We start from the raw sequence: 14164 nt of genomic DNA, 5'->3' as shown, positions 1-14164 counted from the left end.
CAAGAAATATAGATAAAGAGAAGGAGGAGATTTTCTTCTTCAATTGTGTGTATCTTTCCATTGCAATTACATAGTCTTTTATAGGCATAAAGAGAAAAGATGATGGACATAAAGTAAGAGATTTAATATTTAAGTTATTCACAACATGAATATCCAATGTAGCATCCAATTACAAACTATTCATAGCATTTGAGCCTAATTTTTTTAGTCTATTAAATAAAGTCTACGTCCCATCCAACCCAACGGCTTCATAAAATAAGAGAAGTAAAGGAAAAACAATAAAGAGGTCATTTTCATTTAGAAACAGACTAGTATTTAAAGAGGCCAGAGTGCAAAAAGAGAAAACAAAGCATAGTTTGTCAACAATCAGCCTATTGAATTGAATTCATGGACTGGAATTGGGACTATGTCTTTTGGTCTATTACTAGTATCTTGATATTATTACTCCTACACTTCCACCGGCGAAGATCAAACAAAAATGGCCGGCTGCTGCCACCCGGGTCACGAGGGTGGCCCGTGTTTGGCAACATGTTCGAACTTGGGAACGAGCCACACAAGACACTAATGGGTCTGAAACAAAAATACGGTCCAGTGGTTTGGTTAAAGCTCGGTTCTATTAACACTATGGTGATTCTCTCCGCGGATGCCGCGACAGAGTTTTTCAAGAACCACGACGTGGCTTTCGCGGAGAGGTCAGTAACCGAAGTGATGAAATCACACGGATATCATAAAGGGTCTCTAGCTTTAGCTCCTTATGGTACTTACTGGCGGATCATGAAACGAATCATGACCGTTCAAATGTTAATCAACAAACGGATCAATCAAACAGTTGACATTCGACGAAAATGTATCGATGATTTAATCGAATGGATAAATAATGAAGGTAGAGTTAACTCCTCTGGTGGAATTCATGTAGCTAAATTTATATTTCTTGCTTCGTTTAATATGCTGGGAAAGCTGTTATTATCTCGCGAATTAGTGGATCCGAAATCTGAAAACGGGTCTGAATTTTTTACTGCTATGGTTGAGTTCATGGAATGTTCTGGACATCAGAATATTGTGGATGTATTTCCATGGCTGAGATGGATAGATCCTCAAGGTTTGAGGAAGAAGATGGATCGTGGACTTGGGAAAACAATTGAAATTGTTTCGGGTTTTTTAAACGAACGGTTTGAAGAATCAGAAAGAACGGGAGAGAAGAAGAAGGATTTTTTGGAAGTTTTGCTGGAATATGAAGGCAAAGGCAAGGATGAACAAGAAAAGCTATCAGATCATGAACTCATCTTGATTATTCTGGTAATTTGCATACTTGTTGTTATATACGCTTTTGGGTAAAGGATTTTTACATTAGTAGTACATTTAGGTGTCTTTGGGAAACAACTTATCTCGAAATTGTTATCCCACTCTTTGGTAGAAATAAAAATAACAGTACAATCCCGAAATTAGTTATACCACAATTCTATAATTCTATCTAATGTTAGATTAAAAAAAATGGGGGGAGCCCGGTACACTAAGCTACCGCCAAGGTTTTGTTGTGCGCAGCCTTACCCTGCATTTCTGCAAGAGGTTATTTACACAACTCGAATCTGTGACCTCCTCGTCAAATGACAACAACTTTACTGGTTACGCCAAGGTCCCCTTCCAAAACGTGATAAACTCATCGTAAATTTGATCCGGGATTAATTATAGAGTCCAAACAGTTTTTTAAACGGAACAAGTTACATTTGCAAATTATGAAATAGGTTCTTTAGTCATTACTGACACTAATAATTTTAATTGTATTAATTGGTTAAATGCAGGAAATATTTTTAGCTGGTTCAGAGACAACAAGCAGCAGTATAGAATGGGCAATGACAGAGTTGTTAAGCAATCCAGAAGCAATGAACAAGGTCAAAGCCGAGCTCGCTGAGGTTCTTGGAAATAACAAGAAATTGGAAGAAGTTGACATCGATAATCTCAAGTATTTACAAGTTGTTGTTAAAGAAACGTTAAGATTGCACCCTCCAATCCCATTTTTAGTTCCTAGAAAGGCAATTCAAGAAACTGAATTTATGGGGTATACTATCCCTAAAGATACACAAGTTTTCGTGAATGTTTGGGCAATTGGAAGAGATCCCGAATGTTGGGAAGACCCTTTTGATTTTAAGCCAGAGAGGTTCTTGGATTCGAAAATCGAATACAGGGGTCAGAATTTTGAGTTTATTCCGTTTGGTGCAGGAAGACGGATTTGTGCTGGAATTCCACTTGCTCATCGTATGTTGCATTTGCTATTGGGATCATTGTTACATGAATTTGATTGGGAGATTGATAATTCTGTTCTTGATGAGGTTTTGGATTCACAGGACAGAATGGGTGTGACTGTTAGAAAATTAAAACCATTGAAAGCAATTCCAAAGAGAAAAAATAGAACTCTATGATTTTAGATTTTAGTCTTTCTCCCTATGTTGGAAGTGTTCATTTAATTTCCTTTTCTTTTTGTATCTAAAGTTTTTCAATCTATGTTCTACGAAACAATATGGATGACATACTTAAATGAAATGACATGAAGAATAGTAACAATTCGTATGAGTGACCTTAACTTATTTGGAATTGGAATTAAAACATATTAATTTTTATTGTTTGTTATTGTTCAGAAAAATGATAGTATATAGTCGCTCTTAAAATATAGCCGCAAAATATATATTTTTTGTATATATATACATTATATGTTATATACACAATTATACAAATTTTGATATATTTTTTCGGCTATCGAATATAAATAGTTTCTGGCACGGGCTAAAAGTGATAATATGGTTATATGTCATCTCATCCTCCGTCCCCAAAATGTTATATTAGTTGTTTCTTGAGGTGATTGGTTATATAGTCACTCAATTTTAGATAATTAGTCATTAAAGTCATATATTTTTATTTATTTGTCTTCCAAAAGTCAGTTTACTTTACCTAATTAGCTTCAATGGTAACGATGAGATTCACTAACATGGCAAATTTAATTTTAAAAAAAAATTGTTAAAATATTAATTAAGAACCTGGATCAATTTAGAACTCAACCCAACCTAAACCGACCCAATCCCTTTTTTTGTTCTAAAAAAATGCCAAAGCAATCATATTTTCGTTTATCGTTTGCGGGCTAATGCTCGATCATCTACTCAAGCAACTTTAGGCATCTATTTGGCTATTATTCGTTTAAGGTTGTTTTATATGGCGTTAACCCAAAAGAAATTTAAATGTCTACACTAACAATTTCGAAAGAAGTTACTACTTAATAATTAAAAGAGAGAAAAACTAATTAAAGAATATTCAGGAAAAGAAAAATTAAGAGATCCATCAAAACCAATCCAACACCTCGAACGCGTATCAACTATCAAGTTTCTGATTTCAGACAGGTGTAGTATACTAGTTGTAAAATTGGTGATAGTTTATTTACTACTCGTTGATTTGTACATTGTGTAGGTTGATGTACATTTGTCAAATGGTGTCTGGGCTAGAGCTGCAGTTCCTAGTGGCGCATCCACTGGTGAAAATTCTATTTCTGTTCGTTGTATTATTTTGAATTTCTCCATTTTAACAGCATGGATGGGTCTGGAGTATTTACGCAGACGTGCAAGCCATTGATTATATCATAAGTATTTTGCCCCGAGGGCTTTCGTCTGGTAGTAAGTGCACGTCGCAATTTTGAACCATGTCACAGACGAAAACTTGGTATTTAAATGGAGAAGGACACATGGGCGAGCTCATTATCCACCAAGTTTGAAACTGCGGCGCACTGGGGCTTTCTCTAAATTATATAAGATGACGATTACTTTTAAGTTTTTAGCAAAAATTTTCCAAGTATGGTTTTGTTGATTTAACCCTTTCTTGTTATGAATTTCTGTTTGCCTGTTTAGATAAGAAAAGTGACCAACCATTGGTCAGTTTTTTAGGCAAATGTGTTTAGTATTGGTGTTTTCCTAGAATTTTCTTGAATTTTAAACCAGTTGTATCTATAAGTATATTGCATTACAACGTACTTTTAATTCGGATGGAAATGTGAAGTGTGTGGTTTAGTTCTTGACATTGTAGCTTCCTCTGTTCCTAATACCTTCTATTGAACTCCGTCGAATTCAATTTCGTCGTTCATTTAACAGGAATATATGAAGCCCTTGAATTGAGGGATGGAGGGTCCGACTACCTTGGTAAGGGCGTTTCAAAGGTTGGTATTGCATCTCAGAACACGTAATTTGTTGATTATACTGTTCACTGCTGACTGCTGGTTTGCACCCTTGTTCAACTCAATTAGGCTGTAAACAATGTCAACTCAATTATTGGACCAGCTCTTGTTGGCAAGGTATATTTCCTCCAGTAATTTCTTTTACCTTTGAAGAGGATATTTCTTGGATTTGATGCTTATTTGCTTGGTGTGAAAGAGCACAATGCTTCTTATTATTGTGTTGAGTAGCGATATGCCTGATACGCGAGGTTCCCGCTTTGCAGGACCCAACTGATCAGACTGGTCTTGAGAACTATATGGTTCATCAGCTAGATGGAACGCAGAATGAGTGGGGTTGGTGCAAGCAAAAGGTATCCAAGAATAAGCTTCAACATTAAGTTCAGTTAAGTTGTAATTATCAGAAGTGCACAAATGTATTTCTTGTATTTCTCTTTTTCATTTTTGGTGTAAAGAACAGTTGATAGGTGATGTAGAATCACTACTAGACCTTTTTGATTCTCTTAAGATTTTCAGGGATGTACTTGTAAATATTAGATACCAGCCCCGTTTTTTGGGTGCTGAAGAATATAATTGTTACCTTTTTTTATAAAAAAAAAAAAAAAAAAAAGTGCACAAATTACCAATTTATGTGTTGGCTTTTTTGACAGCTTGGTGCAAATGCCATCCCTGCTGTGTATAAGGTATATTACACAATTGTTTCTTATAGAGTCCATTGCTCCCTCTGCCAGTAATCAACTCTTTAAATCTTCTGTTGCCAAATAAGCTGAGTCCAAATGGAAAGATATTGACCCCAAACCTCCATCCATTTCTTCTTCAATGTGGGAACATCTTTGTATTTTGAATCTATTGTTCTACGTATGGAGGTAACAATCTACTGTTTAAAGTTTTCTCTAATTGGTACTATTTCTCTTACTATATTAGTTCTTCCCATCATAAGGTAATAGAATCGTGGACACTTGTTTGCCCAAAAGAGAAAACAAAACATCCAAGCTTCCATTCTCTTCTTGAAAAAATATATGATTACGAGTTACAGTTTGAGCTGCCTTCTCTTTGCAGCATATTGCCGATCTGGCAGGTAACAAGAAGCTGGTTTTGCCAGTTCCTGCTTTCAATGTCATCAATGGTGGGTCCCATGCTGGAATGCAGGTATGTATTTTCTCCCGTTAAAAGATTTAGTTAAATGATGTTTAGACAAAATATGCTCATTAGATGTTATTTGCAGGAATTTATGATTCTTCCGGTTGGAGCTTCTAGTTTTAAGGAGGCCATGAAGATGGGTTGTGAAGTGTATCACCATTTGAAGGTTTCACACAGTTGTTCTATCTTCTATTCCCTTAATATTTATTTGTTTCAAAAGTCAAGCATAGTGGATATGTTTGACAATGTTTGCATTAGAGAAATAGTTTTTTTCTTTTTCTTTTTACCCTTTTGAGCTCCATCAGGCTAGAAAATATAGTACTCCCTATGTCTTATTTTATGTGACGCTTGTCCCAAAAAGACTATTACCTTTCTATAGTTAAAAACTATTTAATCGTATCCATCTTCATTGTACCCTTAGGGACATAACTTTTTTGGAATCCACTTCATATAAAAGTTCAGCTTTTTCTCAGGAAAGAGAAATTAGTAAAAGATATGTGGAACTCTCACGACTTCTCATTTAATTGTTGGTACTAACAACAATTTTGGTATTCTGCATATTTTTATCTTGTATCAAAGGTCCTTATTTCTTGAACCTCCGGGCACATTCAAACACCATTTCATAAAATGGGACCGAGGGAGCAGTAAATTTGTTCATGCGCAATCCTTTTTATCTTACTTATTTCGTATGCTGATGACAGTTTACTCTAACTCTAGGCTGTGATTAAGAAGAAATATGGCCAGGATGCAACAAATGTTGGTGATGAGGGTGGTTTTGCTCCTAATATCCAGGTGAAGTATAAATTATGCAGGTGTATGGCATGCTGTTGAATATTTACCCTTATACATCACATGATTATGGTTTTGAAAAGTCAGGAGAATAAGGAGGGCCTTGAATTGCTAAAGACAGCCATAGATAAAGCAGGTTATACTGGAAAAGTAAGCTCTCAACTGTGTTTAAATCAGACCTTTTCTTTTTAATTTGTTATTGAGAGAGAATTGAAAATGTGGAATTTTGCCAAGGTGGAGATTTGTTGAAGTTTGGCAAAATGCCAAAGTCCCACATTGGTTGGGAGTTAAGTTTGGGGGGGGATTTTTCCCCTATAAAAGAAGGCCTAATGTTTAGGATTGAAACACACCTCTCATTTGCCTTCTCATCTGTTTAAGGCATTTGTATCTTCTCTCTTTAGTATTATTTCACTTGTATTTTTGGAGTGAAATAAAATATTGGTTGTGTCCGAGGAGTAGGCAAAATTAGCCGAACCTCGTAAATTCTGGTGTTCCCTTTATTATTGTTTTATTGTCTTATTTATTATTTGGTGGCTGTCATAATTTTTGGTATAGTAGTTGTGACTTATTCACACTATATACATTTGGCTTCCGCAACAATTGGTATCAGAGCCAAGGTACTGTCTAAGTATGCTCTGTGGTTGCAGCATAGTCTGATCTTCCACATCAGAAAAGATTTATCTTGGTAACTGAGTCAAGGTTCTGTCTGAGTATGCTCTGTAGTTGCAGCTTAGTCTGATCTTCTACATCAGAAAGGAAATAATCTTGATTTGTGTCGTCAGCTATTAAATAATATTTGTGTCAAATATGGGGGACAATAAACAAGAAGAATCTACATCAAGTGTCAACAATACGTCATCATTGGCATCTTCGCTTATGACAAGAATTGTGTCAAATGCGAAATTTGCGGTAGAAATTTTTGACGGGTCCGGACATTTTGGGATGTGGCAAGGCGAGGTTCTAGATGTCCTTTTTCAACAAGGGCTAGATCTGGCCATTGAAGAAAAGAAACCAGATGTTATTGGAGAAGAAGATTGGAGAATTATCAACCGTGTTGCTTGCGGTACCATTCGATCCTACCTTGCTAGAGAGCAGAAATATCCATACACAAAGGAAACTTCTGCAAGTAAATTATGGAAAGCACTGGAGGATAAATTTTTGAAGAAAAACAGTCAAAATAAATTGTACATGAAGAAGAGACTGTTTCACTTCACCTATGTTCCTGGTACCACGATGAATGAACATATCACCAGTTTCAATAAGTTGGTCACAGATTTGCAAAATATGGATACAACTTATGATGATGGTGACTTGGCCTTAATGTTGTTGGCGTCACTTCCTGATGAGTACGAGCACCTTGAAACTACTCTACTCCATGGAAATGACGAAATTTCTCTCAGAGAAGTTTGTTCAGCTTTGTACAGCTATGAACAAAGAAAGCGAGAAAAACAGAAGGGCGGAGAAGGAGAAGCACTGTTTGTGAGGGGTCGTCCTCAAAATCAAACGAGGACAAAGAAGGGAAGATCCAAGTCAAGATCCAGACCCAGTAAAGATGAATGTGCCTTTTGTCGAGAAAAAGGGCACTGGAAGAAAGACTGTCCGAAGTTGAAGAATAAGGCCAAACATAACAATGGAAAGGCTATTATGGATTCAAATGTAGCTGATTGTGATGATTCAGACTTCTCATTAGTTACAACAGAGTCATCAACATCATCAGACATATGGTTGATGGACTCGGCTTGTAGCTATCATATGTGTCCCAACAGGGACTGGTTCATGGAATTTCAAGAAGGAGAATATGGAGTCATCCACACAGCGGATAACAGCCCTCTTACCTCATATGGCATTGGTTCAATACGATTAAGGAACCATGATGGAATGATCAGAACATTGATAGATGTTCGATATGTACCGGATTTGAAGAAGAATCTCATCTCTGTGGGAGCCCTAGAATCAAAAGGGTTCAAAATCATTGCAGAAAATGGAGTGATGAGAGTATGCTCCGGTGCACTAGTGGTAATGAAGGCTAATCGGAAGAATAATAATATGTACCGCTATCGTGGCAGTACAGTTATTGGGACAGCGACAGTAACATCCAGTGACGACAAAGAGGCAGAAGCAACCAAGCTATGGCACATGCGCTTGGGACATGCTGGAGGAAAATCCTTGAAAACTCTATCAGATCAAGGATTGTTAAAAGGAGTAAAGGCTTGCAACTTGGAGTTTTGTGAGCATTGTGTTAAAGGGAAACAGACAAGGGTTAAATTTGGTACAGCGATCCATAATACTAAAGGCATTTTGGATTATGTACACTCTGATGTTTGGGGTCCTTCCAAAACACCTTCATTGGGTGGGAAGCACTATTTTGTAACCTTTGTTGATGATTTTTCCCGAAGAGTATGGGTGTATACAATGAAGAGCAAAGATGAAGTGTTGGGAATTTTTCTCAAATGGAAGACGATGGTGGAAAATCAGACAGGCAGGAGAATCAAGTGTATTCGCACAGACAATGGAGGTGAATACAAAAATGATCATTTCAATAAGGTCTGTGAAAATGATGGCATCATCCGACACTTCACTGTTAGACATACACCACAACAGAATGGAGTGGCAGAACGTATGAACCGGACCTTGCTGGAGAAGGTACGGTGTATGTTGTCCAATGCTGGCTTGGGCAAAGAATTTTGGGCTGAGGCAATTACATATGCATGCCACCTCATTAATCGTCTACCATCTGCTGCTATTGATGGCAAAACACCATTTGAAAAATGGTATGGAAAACCTGCTGTAGATTATAACTCTTTGCACGTGTTTGGCTCAACTGCATATTATCATGTGACGGAGTCAAAATTGGATCCAAGGGCAAAGAAGGCTATTTTTATGGGAATTACTTCTGGAGTCAAAGGATATCGCTTATGGTGTCCTATGACAAAGAAAGTAATATTCAGCAGAGATGTTACCTTTGATGAATTTGCTATGGTAAATAAGGTAACAGAAGATACCAAACAAAATGAAGGTGCTTCTAAGCAGGTGGAGTTTGAGGGAAAATTTATTTTTCCTACACAAGAAGCAGAGGAGGAAACAAATGAAGATTACCCTCTGGAAGGAGAGCCAGTAGAGGAGATTCCAACTCAGGAATCTCAACAACAACTTGAATCAATAGCAACCAGCAGGCCAAAAAGAACAATAACGAAACCTGTTCGTCTCATAGAGACGGTTGCTTGTGCAACCTCAATTGTAGCTGATGATGTTCCTACTACTTATAAAGACGCTGTCCAAAGTTCAGAAGAAGATAAGTGGAGGATTTCCATGAATGATGAAATACAGTCCCTTCATCAGAATCATACATGGAGATTGGCCAATCTCCCGAAGGGAAAGAAAGCAATTGGGTGCAAATGGGTATTTGCAAAGAAAGAAGGATTTCCTAACCAATTAGATGTTCGCTACAAAGCAAGATTGGTGGCCAAAGGATATGCTCAAAAGGAGGGAATTGATTACAATGAAGTGTTTTCTCCAGTTGTAAAACATTCCTCCATTAGAATTATGTTGGCTTTGGTAGCACAATTGGATTTGGAACTAGTTCAGATGGATGTAAAAACTGCGTTTTTACATGGAAACTTGGAGGAGGAAATCTACATGACTCAGCCAGAAGGATTCAAAGTTGCTGGAAAAGAAAATATGGTGTGCAAACTTGAAAAATCGTTGTACGGATTGAAACAATCTTCTAGACAATGGTACAAGCGATTTGACGAGTTTATGTTGCGGCAAGGGTACAAGAGAAGCAAATACGATCATTGTGTGTATTTGCACAAGCTTAAAGATGGTTCCTTTGTATATCTTCTCCTATATGTTGATGATATGTTGATAGCTTCCAAGAATTTGGAAGAAATTGATAAGTTGAAGATTCAACTGAAGAAGGAGTTCGAGATGAAGGATTTGGGTGAGGCAAAGAAAATTCTTGGCATGGAGATAATTAGAGATAGACGTTCAAAGAAACTCTGTTTATCTCAAAAGGAATATTTGAAGAGAGTACTTCAACGTTTTGGCATAGATGACAAGACTAAGCCAGTTAGTACTCCACTTGCTTCCCATTTTAAGCTAAGTACTACTATGTCGCCAATGGATGAAGCTGAACGAGAGTATATGTCAAAGGTACCATACGCAAATGTTGTTGGTAGCTTGATGTATGCAATGGTTTGCACAAGGCCTGACATTTCACAAGCTGTTGGAGTTATTAGCAGATATATGCACAATCCAGGGAAGGAGCATTGGCAAGCTGTGAAGTGGATTCTACGGTATATTCATAATACTGTAGATGTCGGGTTAGTTTTTGAGCAGGAAGACAATCAGTCTGTAGTTGGATATTGTGACTCAGATTTTGCGGGTGATATGGACAAACGAAGATCAACTACTGGTTATGTGTTTACTTTTGCAAAGGCACCAGTTAGTTGGAAGTCTACTTTGCAGTCAACAGTTGCTTTGTCTACAACAGAGGCAGAGTACATGGCTATTACAGATGCTGTGAAAGAGGCAATTTGGCTTCAAGGATTGCTAAAGGAGCTTGGTGTTGAACAAAAAGGTATCACAATTTTTTGTGATAGTCAAAGTGCTATTCAATTAGCGAAGAACCAAGTTTATCATGCAAGGACGAAGCACATTGATGTTCGGTATCATTTCGTACGAGAAATCATAGAAGAAGGTGGAGTCACGGTGAAGAAAATTCATACTACAGAGAATCCTGCTGATATGCTGACAAAGGTGGTGACTGCGGTCAAGTTTCAACATTGTTTGGATTTGATCAACATTGTTGAACACTGAAGATTGAAGATGAAGACACAACCAAAATTTGTTATTGAGAGAGAATTGAAAATGTGGAATTTTGCCAAGGTGGAGATTTGTTGAAGTTTGGCAAAATGCCAAAGTCCCACATTGGTTGGGAGTTAAGTTTGGGGGGATTTTTCCCCTATAAAAGAAGGCCTAATGTTTAGGATTGAAACACACCTCTCATTTGCCTTCTCATCTGTTTAAGGCATTTGTATCTTCTCTCTTTAGTATTATTTCACTTGTATTTTTGGAGTGAAATAAAATATTGGTTGTGTCCGAGGAGTAGGCAAAATTAGCCGAACCTCGTAAATTCTGGTGTTCCCTTTATTATTGTTTTATTGTCTTATTTATTATTTGGTAGCTGTCATAATTTTTGGTATAGTAGTTGTGACTTATTCACACTATATACATTTGGCTTCCGCAACAGTTATTGGAATGGACGTTGCAGCATCTGAATTCTATGGAAAGGACAAAATGTATGATCTGAACTTCAAAGAAGAGGTACATCCTTGCTGACTAGGCCCTACTAGTGAATTCAGACAGTAATTTCGGTGTTGCTTTCTTTCACTATTAGTTGATACTCAAGAGGTTTTTATCTGTACAAAGAACATTGAACTGGATTTTCTGCATTGAGATGACTCTGTAATCTTGATGGTTCTGAAGCCACATCATTTATAAGATTATGCATACTTGGACAACTGATAAATTAGATTTTGACCTTTCCCTTTGGTGAAAAGCTTTCTTACAAACCTTTCTTGGAACTGAACAATAGAGATTAAGCAGTAATAAGTAATAACCACTAACTGGGGATGATTACCTACTTGGGAAACGGATATACAACTGAGCTGGAAAGTATGCGACTCTTTATTGATGTAGTTTCATGTTTGATTTATTGTCAGATCCGATTTGCTTCAATCGCTTTATCTTTGCAGAATAACAATGGCTCCCAAAAGATCTCAGGTGACCAGCTCAAAGATTTGTACAAGTCATTTGTGTCTGAGTACCCTATTGTTTCAATTGAAGATCCATTTGACCAAGATGACTGGGAAACCTATGCTAAGCTCACTGCTGAGATTGGTGAGAAAGTACAAATTGTGGGAGATGACCTTCTTGTCACCAATCCTAAGGTAAAATTGAGGCTGCTTACAACTAGTTGTCCTTCCTTGCTTAGAGCTGCATGCTAAGGTGTTCTATCATTAAAGATAACGTGTAGAATACCTGGTTCTTGTGTGCTCGAGCTACTTTCTGTTTTGTTATTTATGACACTTGTTAACGGTCTTTGGGTTATTTGGTGCAGTGGAGAGACAGAGAATACCTTCATTGCTGATCTTGCTGTGGGTTTGTCAACGGTAATTTTGTTATAAAGGCATTTTTAGCTAATCTAATATATAGAGTTAACTCAGAATAGTCCTTGGTATCAATCTTGTATTTTCCTGGACTCTTCTAGGGACAAATCAAGACTGGAGCTCCATGCAGATCGGAACGTCTTGCAAAGTACAACCAGGTAGTTATCCCAATAGTACAGTTCACTTTGATGGTATTACATGCTCTGGCGTTTCTCTCTGTAGTCTCTACACAAGTTCTGATTTCTCGTTCATTCCAACAGCTCTGAGAATTGAAGAGGAACTTGGGTCAGATGCTGTATATGCTGGAGCAAGCTTCCGAACCCCTGTTGAGCCCTACTAAACATGAACTGTTGCTCTGGAATGTGGAGGGGAGTCTCTTAGGCTGACCAAATCCCCAATAAAGAAATGGTCATTCTAGGATAGTATAAGACTGATTTTTTTGCAACTTTAACAATTTTTATTCTGATATTTGAGGCTTGACAATTCTGAACTGAGAAAAGGTTCTTGTAGGCAGGGCATATCTTATTCTGACTGCTGGTTTTGTAGCCGGATGTGCAGTTTGTAGTACTTCTTCAAGATTTTGATGTTCCAGTTTTGCATAAATCAAAGATTTTGCCTTGCTATATAACGCTTTGTGGATAATAACCCTTCAACACAAAATTACTCTCATAAATTCAACACAAAATAATTTCTTTCAGTGTTTGCAATTTTGTGGATTTTTGTGGCATTTTATGTTAAATGTTTGCATTTGTCTGTGCATATTTATTTTATTTAATTAACGAAAAATACAAAAATATGTTGCATTTGCATTTAGGATTTAATTCTATATTTTAGTATCAATTGACAAATTAGTTTGTTTTATAAAAATGGGAAAAATTACAAAAAATATAGTTTATTTTGCACTTTTAATTTTAATTTCGAATTTTGGTAGCTTTTCTTTGAATTTGGTTGTTAATTATTTGTGGTAAATATTATTTAGAGTTAATTAATGTAATAAGGATAATTTGATTAGTGATTAATTTAGGATTATTTTTAATTTTGATTTTAAAGAAACCAAAAAGAAAATTGAAATAGGAAATGAAAAGAAAAGGAAATAAAAAGGTTTTGAATCAGATTTTTTGGGCCTTACTTTATTCCCAATCTCCAAGCCCAGACCAAACACCCCTGAACCCGCCCCAGTCCAAGCCAGCCTGACCAAACGACGTAGTATGGGGGTGGGGCTGTGTCGTTTTGAGTTTCATAGGTTTTGATTAGATCCTGGCCGTTCATTTTGTTCCATCTAACGGCCCAGAATATTTCTCCAATATTGTTTAAAATTGTCCGAATACCTCAGAGACCAATTTAGTTCACCTGTTTCATCTCCTCCATCTCAGAACCCTAGAAACGCCGCCAGTATTCCCCACCTCGAGCCCGGCGGCGCCGCTACCAAACGACCCCAAATCGATACACCAGAACCCCCTGATTTCTGTAGTTTGTTAAGCGCGGCTTAATTTCTGGTTGTTATTCTGTTCAATCACCTAATTTAATTAAATTAGGCCCATAACCTGGTTATTTTCCTTTCATGTAGCTAGGGTTAGTTCATTCACGTTTGTCTTGGTTTGGGCTGCATTTTTCGGGTTTCTTTCTTTTGGGAAGACTGGGTCAGTTTCTTTAAATGTTGAATCTGTGGTTAACCTAAATTGGGCTATGAAAGAATCAAAAGCCTAAGAGGGGAATTAATGGGAATCTACAGACCTATGGGGCTTGGAACTGGGTAAATTTGACCCATGTATTGGTCTCGTTTTTTTAGAAGTAAATAACAGAATTTTTTAAAGGGTAATGTAGGAAAATTGGTATAGGGAATCTCATTGTAACAGAA

At 37.0% G+C, this 14164-nt stretch overlaps 1 protein-coding gene and 1 pseudogene across 1 annotated transcript; both read left to right on the top strand.

The window, feature by feature from the left end:
• Nucleotides 1-332: 332 nt before the first annotated feature.
• On the top strand, nucleotides 333-2559 carry LOC104224717 (cytochrome P450 76A2-like). The gene is made up of 2 exons (XM_009776406.2): nucleotides 333-1296; nucleotides 1800-2559. The coding sequence occupies exons 1-2, from the start codon at nucleotides 388-390 to the stop codon at nucleotides 2415-2417; spliced, it is 1527 nt and encodes a 508-aa protein (XP_009774708.1). The 5' UTR covers nucleotides 333-387; the 3' UTR covers nucleotides 2418-2559.
• Nucleotides 2560-2965: 406 nt separating this feature from the next.
• Nucleotides 2966-12815, top strand: LOC104224719 (enolase-like; annotated as a pseudogene).
• The last annotated feature ends 1349 nt before the right edge of the window (nucleotides 12816-14164 follow it).

This window comes from Nicotiana sylvestris, chromosome 12 (assembly GCF_000393655.2).
Source record: "Nicotiana sylvestris chromosome 12, ASM39365v2, whole genome shotgun sequence".
In the NCBI taxonomy this organism is placed as follows: domain Eukaryota; kingdom Viridiplantae; phylum Streptophyta; class Magnoliopsida; order Solanales; family Solanaceae; genus Nicotiana; species Nicotiana sylvestris.
The sequence above is the reverse complement of the archived record's forward strand: the minus strand, read 5'-3'. Positions and strand labels throughout refer to the sequence as shown.